This window comes from Ammospiza nelsoni, chromosome Z (assembly GCF_027579445.1).
Source record: "Ammospiza nelsoni isolate bAmmNel1 chromosome Z, bAmmNel1.pri, whole genome shotgun sequence".
In the NCBI taxonomy this organism is placed as follows: domain Eukaryota; kingdom Metazoa; phylum Chordata; class Aves; order Passeriformes; family Passerellidae; genus Ammospiza; species Ammospiza nelsoni.
This window is the reverse complement of record NC_080669.1, coordinates 73,360,285-73,370,951: the sequence shown is the minus strand read 5'-3', so window position 1 is coordinate 73,370,951 and position 10,667 is coordinate 73,360,285. Positions and strand designations below refer to the sequence as shown.

The window sequence follows — 10,667 nt, the reverse complement described above, 5'->3', positions numbered from 1 at the left end:
CCTCGCTGCTTTCCTCCTCCTGTCTTTTCCTGGGCCGGAATGAAATCAGCCCGGAGTTGGCAGGCAACAGTCTGCTCAGAAGCCCGCAGCGTGTCCCTTCTCTGATCTGTTTCACGGATTTCCCTTCTCTATGGCAGCCTTTAGAGAGCGGCCCTTGGGAGCCGCCTTCCAGCCCTGCCCAGACCCACCCGCCCTTTTACAATGCAGGGCTGCCGAGGATTCTCCTCTCCAAACTCTGCTCTGACCGGCTGGAAGTGAAGCACAGCCTGAAGCTAATTAGTCCACGGAGACAGCAGGTCCCTTCCAGGGGCCAGTGTCTGCCAGGTACCCTGCAAGGCTGTCAACTGCGTATTTGGGCCGCGCTGTCCGCTGACCACAGGCAGCCTGCACTGACAACGGGCACAAGGGGCTGACTCCTGCACTGAGAGTCACTCAATGCTGCCTCCTGTCTGATCCCAAGAGACACTCTGGCGCCCTCTCAGCATCCCAGCTTCAATGTCAAACTTCAGAACCCATTGGCCAGGGCTCCCCAGCTTGCCTGAAGCCGCACTACGTCACAGCAGGCACACGGCTGCCAGCATCTTCAGCCACGAGCAACAAGGGCTGCTCCAAAACGGGTAGCCTGGCCGTGCGCCAAAGGCAGTGCCAAGCTCAGCTGTCACTTACTAGCTCTGCAAGTTCAGGCTGTGAAGGGACAGCGGCTGAAGGCTTCATCTTCCTTTGCTCCTCTTCATCCTCTTCCTCAATGACAGAGGCAGCCAGAGGAGCTGCTGACCCTGCTGTTGTGCCCTGCAGGCAGACAGAAGTGAGAGAGATGGGCAAAAGCCAGTGCCTTAGGAGCTGCTTTCTATTGAGCTGGGAAAGGACCCAGAAGAAGGGCAAATCATAGACTTTGATACAAGTGGGCCTCTGAGTCACGCAAAGCCGAGGAAGCTGGCTGAACGAGCTGCTACTCCATCTTGCTGTGCATTTGAGCTTCCCTGCTGCCTAGAAGCAGCAAGATGCCTTGGAGCTGTCCCTTTTGCCTTTCATCTCTTGAAAGGCTTTTCACTGGAAAATCAGCAAACAGCCAGTGCTCCCTTTGCTACTGCTGATGCCACCGGGCAGCTGGCCTTTCCTTCAGCCTCCCACGCCGGCACTCCACACTCGGCTGCAACAGGCCAAGCTGGCAGAATTGCTGCACAATTCTCACACGCCAGCAACGTCTCAGCTTCCTTTGCCACTCACCAAAGGACAGGCTTGTCTCCATCCGCGTGTCAGGTGACCTGCAGCCAGCAAGGCAAAAGGAACCAGAGGCCCTTAGAAAAGTGCCTGTGCTGGCCACTCCCACAGCACAAGGCAGTCCCAACACAGAGCATTTCCCTTTCCCAACATGCCTCCAGGAGCAACAGCTCTTTCCCACAGCAAGCAAGAGAACAAGAAGGACGCTAGAGGAGCCTCTGGCTACATTTGGGCCTCTTTTGCCAAGAGAGAAATAGGAAGACGGTGCTGGAAATGCCTGCTGCTCTTCAAAACTTTGAGCTTCTCTTGTGCCTAACAGCTCAAGCTACATTTCCCTCTTCCCTTTCCTGCATTTTCCATATACATTCTTTTAAATTGCATGCCCTAATTCCCATCCCTTGGCTGAAGATGATAGCCCTGCAAAGCTTCCACAAAGGGTCCCTTCCCTGTGGCAGCTCCCTGCTGAAGCAGCCCAGGAACAGCTGCTGGGCTCAGCAGCAAACCCTCCCTGCACTGGAGTTTGTGCTGCATGGCCAAGGCAATCGCAGTCTTGGCACAGCATCAAAGGCTCAAGTCATGCAGCCAAGGCCTCTAAGGGGTAGAATATGGAGCAAAAGGTGCTTTCCTTCACTCCTGGAGAGAACCACTGAGTTGGTAGAAATACTTGTGAGGATCTGCCCTCAGAGTCTGCAATTTGCAGCTTGTCTTGCTTGAAGCAGCAAGCTGAGGAAATGACAGACTCCGCTGCCGCGCACTCTCCCGGGGAGGGAAGGCAACCGCTGCAGGTTGCATGGCAAATAGTCTGCACGCGCTACCCAGTACAGATGCCCCCTTTGTAGCTGATGCTGCTGGCAGGACATTGACCAAAGCGGTGGCACCTTCACGGCCATTTTGTTCCCAAAGAAACTGGGCCACTGCTGCGGCATAAAGAGCAGAGCCAAGCAAAAGTCGGGCAATGCCAGCCCCAGGAGAAACCTTTACTTACGAGTCAGCTGGGTCAGGTAGTAGCCAGAATAGACAACAGAAAAGATGGTGCAAACGGCGGCACAGACTTGCCCAATCATTTTGGCAGTGCTGTGCGCGTTTGCACGCTGAGTGCCAGCCAAGGGAAAGCCAAGACTCCTCTCGGGGTGCAGGCCGTCTGCTGAGAGCTCCTTGAGCACAAGGATCCTCCTGCAGGGAGCCAGCGGAAGAGCTGCTCTGGACGACCAGGCCTGGCGCGCACCGGGACAACGCTGTGCTGACAGCACTGTGACGTGGCACCTCTGGCTTGACCTCACAATGGCAGCAGCTCTGTGGCTTTCTTGTGCCCAGCAAGACAACCTTGTGTACAGCTGATGCAAAAGAAAAGCCTGGGAAATTCTCCTCACTCACAAAGGCAGTGCTCAAGGCATGCCAGGGGAACTCAGAAAATGTGCCAATCCAAGCAGCATCCAAGCAATGCAAGCAAACATGACTCTTGGTCCCAAAAGCTTTGACTGAAAGCAAGTCTGCTTCTTCTAGGTGGCATCCTAGCTGGTTTGGAAAAGCCTAACTTCTTCAGTGACATTTAGATGGCAAACGAAGCAAAGATAATAAATTTCCAGGACTATTGTAGGCTGCAGTTGCTCCTTGAGCACGCGGGTGCATGCTGACCTATGGAGGGGCTTGACAGCTGGCCTGCAAGCAAAGCTGAGCTCATGGAAGAAATAGCAGTTGATGGTTTTTGAGTGTATCCATAGCAAGGAAGAAGACAAGGCCGTCAGCATGGAAACCCATTAGAAGAGATTCAGGAAAAGTTGCGTATGCTAGACTAGGTGCCGAAGTAGATGTGCATACGTGCCTTATAAATTTCTGTAAAACTTTTGCCAGTTGTATTGACGTTAATTGCTTTGCACCAATGGATAGAAGAAGTTATTGTGATGTAGTTAGTGACTTGAGATCACGCTTTGTTAAGAGTGTATAAGCTGGAGAACATGCAGAATAAAACAAACAAACCTTTTTCTTCTTGGACCCTGATCACGTGTGTATGCCACGTCCGGCCTAACGGTGACGCTTGCCCCATCTCTGGGTCAAGAAACAAGTCTTGTCTGACTGGTAACTTTTCAACAAGCTGAGAAAGAAATTAGTAGCTGGACATGCAGATTTCTGAAGAGAGGAAAGAAAAGTGTTGACAAGAATAAACCTAAGTTTTCAATGCCTGAAGCACTCAAAAATAACATGTTTTGGGATAGTGTACCATATGTTAGACAGAGTTAAAACAAACCACAACTCATTAGTATCTGGACTTCATTGCCCACTCTGCTTAGAGATGTTGCTTAAAGGCACTTGGTGTCAAGGATCCAGTTCCTGTAGATCACTGTCGACATAGATCAAAATCCTACCAACAAATCAGTGTCAAAACCAGCAAGAGTGAGACTTTTGTCCTTGGCAGGAGCTTCCAGGTGCTCCTGAAAGTCCCCAGGCCTTGACACAAAGAGGTGTATTCAACGGAGGGAGAGAAGCATCATGCTTAGCTCTAAATGTGACCTTTGCTAGCAGATCATACTAGCAGGCAATAAATTACATTTGTTCTGCACTTCGGCAGAGCCAAGATGGGAATCAAAGTCTAGATCACAGGAGAAGATCACACGAGCCTCAGCTTTTCCAGAAGAGGAAAAATACAAAGGATAGTAAATTTGCGTTGGGTTTACAGGCTATTTTTGCAGATCGATAGACAAGGGATGAAGCTTAAAAGATGAGAGCAAAGGAAAATCAACAGATATGCTGAAAGTGAGTGAAGAGTAAGGGGACCTCAAATTAACTGAAAAGCTGCACAGAAAGCTTCTCTACTTTGTGCACTTGCCTCAAGTTTTCAATGGCAAAATCTAGGAGTACTTCAAACTTATTTTTATTAATTCTAGAAGAAAGACAATCAAAACGGTGTACTTCTGCTTACAGTATCAAGTAAAGCACAGGAAGCCATTAGAGTAAGAAAAATTGTGTTCAGACGGCTGAGGCAGCCTTAGGGGTAGGAGGAATGGGGAGGCGTGGAAATCAGGCCTGTGGGCAACATTCAAGGAGCATCCAGTCCCTGAGCAGTCCCTCACAGTGGGTATGCCAGCAGATGGAGGCGAAATGGAGCCACAGCTGGGTGGGAAAAGGGCTGGGGTGGGGAGCCGTGCTCAGCAGGGGCTCCTGCATCAAATTGCTCAATGACAGGTGTGCTATGCTGTGTGCATGTTTCCAACACCTGGCAACAGCAGGCTGGCCCAGAGGTGGGAAAAGGCCAAGGAGGCAGCAGAGTGGGAATGGGGCTCTGCAGGAGGCCCTGGTGGTTGCACACCCCTGTAGGGGATGAGGCTGGCCCAGAGGGTCCCTGGGGGTCTGGGGTGAAAAGCGGGGAAAAGAGAAGCAGGGAGGAAATGCCAGATGCTGCCGCTGTGAGAATGCCATTCCATCCCACAGGTGACATAGTGAGAGGAGGGTGGCAACAAAATGGTGATTGCTGCTGATCAGCCTGACATCTGATCAAGACAAGAGGCCCAGAAAGGACTGCACATCTGCCTCCTAGTGCTGTCCTGAATGGCAGCTCATTACCTGGTGTTCATTACCTGTAGGTCTCTCAGCTTCCCACAGGCATGCCACACTTCAGGTAAGCAAAGCTGCTTACCTCACTATGTTCTTTGGGCCTCTGAAAGGGACTGTCCACTTAGCTACAGCCTGGCAAGGAAGGGAGTCTTACAACACTCTGGATATTTTCGACTTTTATTGACACTCGGGCTGAAACAAAGTATCCCCTCGCTGCTTCTTCATCTTCATCATTCTGTCCTGCAGGTGGCCTGCTCAGGCTGACAGCTTGGAGCGCCTGCAGGCTCCAGTTCTGCTGCAGCCCAGCTTTTCCTCTCACTGCTTAATTCTTATTATGACAATTCTTTCATTTCTACTTCAAAGCTTCCCTAAATTAACAACACTCTATCCTAAGCTAAACAATCCTCTACTATCCAAGCTGTCTACGTTCTATAGTCCTTAAAAGTTGATCCCTATATTTCCTAATTTTTTTCAATTTTCATCTTTTGCAGAAAGAAAAACAACAGAGCTTTAAATTGAACCTAACAACATATCTAACCTAACCTAACCTTTCTGAACCTAACCTAACATAGTCTAATCCAACCTAATGCTAACCTAACCCAACCTCACCTAACAGCTAACCTAACAGCTAACCTAACAGCTAACCTAACAGCTAAACTGAGCAAATATCTACACTATCATGTTTCCTAGCTACGGCACAGCTCCTCTTCAACCTCGGGGGATGGCTGAAGCTCTGCCTAAAGATGACACATCCCCTTTTCCCTCCTCTTGGCTGGCGGGGCATCAGGGCCTCCTCAGGCGCAGGTGTCTCCTCTCCAGTCTTCCTGCACTTGCTTGGCTGAGATGATCAGAGCAGCCAGGCTGGAGGCAGGATCGCCTGAGGTCACGAAGGGATGCTGCCCAGAGGAAAAAGAACAAAGCAAGGAACTCTTACTTTCCAGGGTCACATCCTCGCGGGCTCAAGCAGGATTCCCTGGCTACCAGCAAGACACACAAAGAGCACTGAGGGCAGCATGTCCCCCTGCGCCTTCCTGTCCTGGCAGCTTTCTGTGCCATGTGGCCCACACTCCTCCTCCTCCTCATCCCTTCATGCAGGTGTCCTCAGCTGCCAGGGCTTTTTGCCCCTTTGCTTTTTCTTACCTGTAGGAGCTCCTGGGCAGACCAGCGCCTGTCCTCATCTGCCTGCAGGCAGCAGCGGAGGAAGTCGCGCAGGAGAGCCGAGTGGTGCCTGGGGTTCTGCAGTTTTGGGGGCCCGTTCCTTTCTAGCAGTTCAAAAACCTACAGCACATGGATGCAAGAGGACACTCCACCTGCTCCTTTGCTAGCCACACACAGCTCTCTCCACACAGAGCCCTCTTGCTAAGCTGCACCTTACCCGGAGACGGGCTTCCCGCTGGTAAGGAGCTTCCCCTTCCACCATTTCCAGCCCCATGATCCCCAGGGACCAGATGTCCACTTTGGGGCCGTAGGCTTCTCCTCTCACCACCTCCGGTGCCATCCAGCTGGGAGTGCCGACGCTGGAGCTGCGCTTGCTGTGCTCAGGGCTGAGCTGAGCACAGAGGCCAAAGTCACCTGAGGACAAAAACAAAGCCTGTCAAAGCCAGCTACCACTGGCAAAGCAGCCAAAACCATTGCCCTGACCAGGCCATGCTGAATCTAACTGAAAAAGCAGCTGAGCTCTCCTTTCACGTGCCTGGAGCCAGGCAAATAAGGCATCGGCCGCTTCAAAAACACCCTGACGATTCACACGCTGGCCAAGCCGCGCTTCTGCCCCAGTGGCCGTCACCAAAATGCAAGCGCACGGCATATGCTGGACATGCTGCAGCCCAGCAGGGATACCCACCCAACTTGACAGATCCGTCCGTGCCCACCAGGACGTTGCAACTTTTGATGTCTCTGTGGATGACTTGGCGGGAATGAAGGAAATGCAGTCCTTGCAGGCACTAAGAGAGAAAAAGGAGGGAGGGAAAGTTAACCTGCAGGATCTGATTTCATCCCACCTGCAAGGAAAGAGCTCAAGGGGATTGGCGGCTTTCTCAGGGAATTGTGAGCGAGGGCAAAACATCACGCTGCTGTCACCATGAAGAGCTTGCTGCTTCAACACTCTTGGAAGTTTTTTCTAGATTTCCAAGCAAAGGCATCTGAGCTCCCAAAAGTTCCACCGGCCTTGGGTAGGAAGCACGCCACCTTTGGCTGGGAGGCGGCACGGCAAAGAATTTTGGGGAAGCCTAGTGGCAGCAGAAGAGGAAGCTGCTGGTGACAGCAGCACCTTCGAGCTGTTCCACAATGCATCGCCATGCAGGCTGCAATGGTAGCCTTTGAAGCTGAGGACAGCTCTTTGCCCTTAGCTTGAAATTCTGCCACCCGCATGCTGCCTTCCAGTGGCAAGCAATGTAGGACAGACAGACAGGCTCCAGGCAAACATTCCCAGGCAAAGCTGAGAAGAGGAAGAAAGAGAAATTGAGCCAGTGAGCGAGCACCAAGGCCAGAGGACAGACAGGATGGAAGAGTGCAAGAACAGAGCCTGAGGAGTGCGAGGGCACCGGCAGGCAGTACACTTCCCATGCTCTTTCTTCTCCTGTGTGGCGTGACAGCAGCAGCAGCAGCAGCAGCAGCAAAAGAAAGGTGAGAGCAAGAAATCTCGGCTCTCCTTAAGCTCCAGCTGACAAGCAGCATCCGGGCAGTCTTGGGCAAGCACAAGCGGGATCCCTCACCTCCCGACAGACAGCACCTATCTGTCCTTCCTCCAGGTACACTGCCCTCAGCACATCAAACAAGGTGCCGCCGTCCATGAACTCCATGGCCAGCCAGAGCTCCGCATCCACCAGGTAGCTGAAAGAAGAAAACCACGGCATGGAGCAACAGAATGGGCATAGCCTCAGTCACCCCAGGGCCTGAGACAGGTTTTTGCAGCTGCTCTCCAAGCTACGGGTGCCACGAGAGACTGTTGAACACCAGCTCCACCTCCTCCCACGCTCTGGAGACACGCAGAGAAATCATCCCCAGCTCTGTTCTCTGCCAGCGACCAAAGGGCATCGTCTCTTTGCGCTTGCACCAGCTAAAAGCTACATTGACACCAGAATATGCCAACCTGTCTAAGTAGGTAACGATATTGGGACTCTGTTGTCTCTCCTGGCCAGGATTTCATTGGCAGCCAGCTCCTCGGACATCTCCTCTACGAGTGACATGATCTTGATTGCCACCTGCAATGACATTGGCCACCGGTACCTTGAGAAGACGCACCCCGCTCGAGATCACAAGGAGCATGGAGCGAGCGCTGGTGCAATGAGGCAGCACGCTGGGCCAAAGTGCCTTGTCACTAGACAGCAGAGCTTAGCAGAAGCACCAAAAGCCATCCCAAATGCATTCTGCCCCCTGAGCCTAGACTGTATTTCAGAAGAACAGCCCCTGCTGCAGACATGGAGCTGCCACCCAAACCTCCAAGCACAGCTCACAGCAGCGGGCAAAGCGCTCCAGAGCTGCAAAATGGCGTGGGGCTCTTGGCACTTTACCTGTTGTCCGCTGCTGGTGTCAAGGGCTTTATAAACAGCTCCAAACCCTCTAGAAAGACAAAAGCAGCAGAAAGAGACCTTTATCCCTCTGGCAGTGAAAGCAAGCCCAGGCAGCAGATCTCCCCAGGCTGCCTGGACGCCTTCCTTAGAAAAAATGCCTGGCTGCAGCATCTCTTCGGCCAACAGCATGTTAGCCCGTGAGCCCTCTGCCATGCGGGGCAGGCTGTCCAAGGGAACACTAAGGTGCAGCATGAAGACCAAGGGCCGCTGGAAATCTCCAAGGCGCGCACCCTGCCAGGTCATTTCAGAACCTAAGGGGAACTCTCTCCTTGTGCGGGTGTGCATGCATGTGTGTGTCAAAAAAGGGAGAACAATTTGAGTCAGAAGACTGTCCTTGACAATCTGACCTTTCTTGGATGGCAAGGTGCTCTTTCAGGCCACAAAGCTGCAGGGCCAGGGCTTCTCCCAGCTCCTGCTCCTCACTGCTGCAAGCAAGACACTGCCAGCATCAACTTGTCTTTGATGAGGCCTTTGCATTGCTCTGACCGAGCAGTCCAGGCAGGCGACACGAGGTCAAGCCGGAGCCTGACCATGATTGGAGCTTGCCTGACTTCACGCTTGATATTGCACCAGCCAAAGACCTGGCCCACACTTTTGTAAAATGAGCTGACGTCACGCTTACCCTCGCCCGAGTTCCTCAAATGCCGTGTATTTGCCCGTTGGCCGGCCCGGACTCACGATGCTCCCTGAAAGACAAAAGCAGTGCAGGGCGCTCACTCGCACACAGAGACGCCGCTGCCCAGAGCGTCCCAAAGGCAGCCCCACTGCCCGCAGCTCTGGGCCCTTTGCGGTCCCGCGGCTTCCAGCTGCTGAGACCAGCAAGTGGGAGGGCCATCTTCTCCACCTTTCATCAGGTGGCCTTTCCAAGAAGGCCTTGATTTCTTTCAAGAGCAGCATCTCACGCGATAAGCCAAAATGATGAGCCCTTAAGAAGGGGGCCCTAAGAGGTAAGCAAGGGCCTTTGCTGCCTTCGCAGTCACACCCACCATCACTGGCAAGTCCACTGCCAGGGGCACAAAGTGTCTGCGCCGGAGGAGGAGTAAGAACCAGAGCCAGAAAACACCTGGGGCCAGACAGCTCCCTGGGCAATAGTCACTTGCTATTGCCAGCCTTCTGCTCAAGCAGAAACAATCTCTGCTTTTGCCTTTGGCCCAGAAGGCAGCCCAGGCAGGGCCAAGCCAGGCCCAGCCGCCCTCACAGGCAGCAGGGACTCCCTGAGCGCTGCCGCGCTTCCTCAGAGCAGTACAACACCTTCTGCAGAGAGGCCTAAGTGCCTCTGAGACTGAGGGCCAGCATCTGGCGCAGCCTACACCCAGACACTCGCACAAGACCCTGCTCTGGCAGACAAGAAATGCACCAGACGGACGTACTCAGTGTCTTCAGGCCCTGCTCCTCCCTCATCTCGGGCTGCTGGGCTGCGCTGCTGCAGGAAGTGCCAGCAGCGGGGCTTGAGCTGGCTGCTGCAGGCCATGCTGGTCCGGCGGCACCAGGTTGAATGGCAGAGCCTGTCTTGCGCTGGGACAAGAAAGGATTGCCCGTCAGAAGGGTGGCTGGCACTCATGCCCCCCCCCTAAGCGCACAGCAAAAGCAAGGCCTTGGGAAGGTGCTGCCAGCCACGGCCAGGCCTCTCCAGCTGGAGCAGTTCCCATGTCCCCTTCTCAAAGGCACCTTCGGGAGAAGCCCAAAGGCTACTTGGATCCAGCCCCTCCCGACCACCTCCATGCTCCACGTGTTCAGCTTTTCTGCAAGACACTGGCAACAAGGTATCGATGGGGCTGCCAAATCCACAAAGAGATCAGAGCAGGGCCCCAGAGCCTTGCTGCTTTCCTCCTCCTGTCTTTTCCTGGGCCGGAATGAAATCAGCCCGGAGTTGGCAGGCAACAGTCTGCTCAGAAGCCCGCAGCGTGTCCCTTCTCTGATCTGTTTCACGGATTTCCCTTCTCTATGGCAGCCTTTAGAGAGCGGCCCTTGGGAGCCGCCTTCCAGCCCTGCCCAGACCCACCCGCCCTTTTACAATGCAGGGCTGCCGAGGATTCTCCTCTCCAAACTCTGCTCTGACCGGCTGGAAGTGAAGCACAGCCTGAAGCTAATTAGTCCACGGAGACAGCAGGTCCCTTCCAGGGGCCAGTGTCTGCCAGGTACCCTGCAAGGCTGTCAACTGCGTATTTGGGCCGCGCTGTCCGCTGACCACAGGCAGCCTGCACTGACAACGGGCACAAGGGGCTGACTCCTGCACTGAGAGTCACTCAATGCTGCCTCCTGTCTGATCCCAAGAGACACTCTGGCGCCCTCTCAGCATCCCAGCTTCAATGTCAAACTTCAGAA

At 53.6% G+C, this 10,667-nt stretch overlaps 1 protein-coding gene across 1 annotated transcript; it reads right to left on the bottom strand.

Annotated features, from left to right (window-relative positions):
* Positions 1–276: 276 nt before the first annotated feature.
* LOC132087077 (serine/threonine-protein kinase PAK 3-like) lies at positions 277–9,743 on the bottom strand. Its single transcript, XM_059493106.1, is given in 15 exon segments — positions 277–384; positions 1,089–1,150; positions 2,207–2,394; positions 4,046–4,099; positions 4,853–4,902; positions 5,658–5,666; positions 5,911–6,048; positions 6,146–6,342; positions 6,614–6,713; positions 7,485–7,602; positions 7,862–7,889; positions 7,892–7,973; positions 8,283–8,331; positions 8,965–9,028; positions 9,713–9,743. Coding segments are annotated over 15 exon segments (1,278 nt in total).
* Positions 9,744–10,667: the final 924 nt, after the last annotated feature.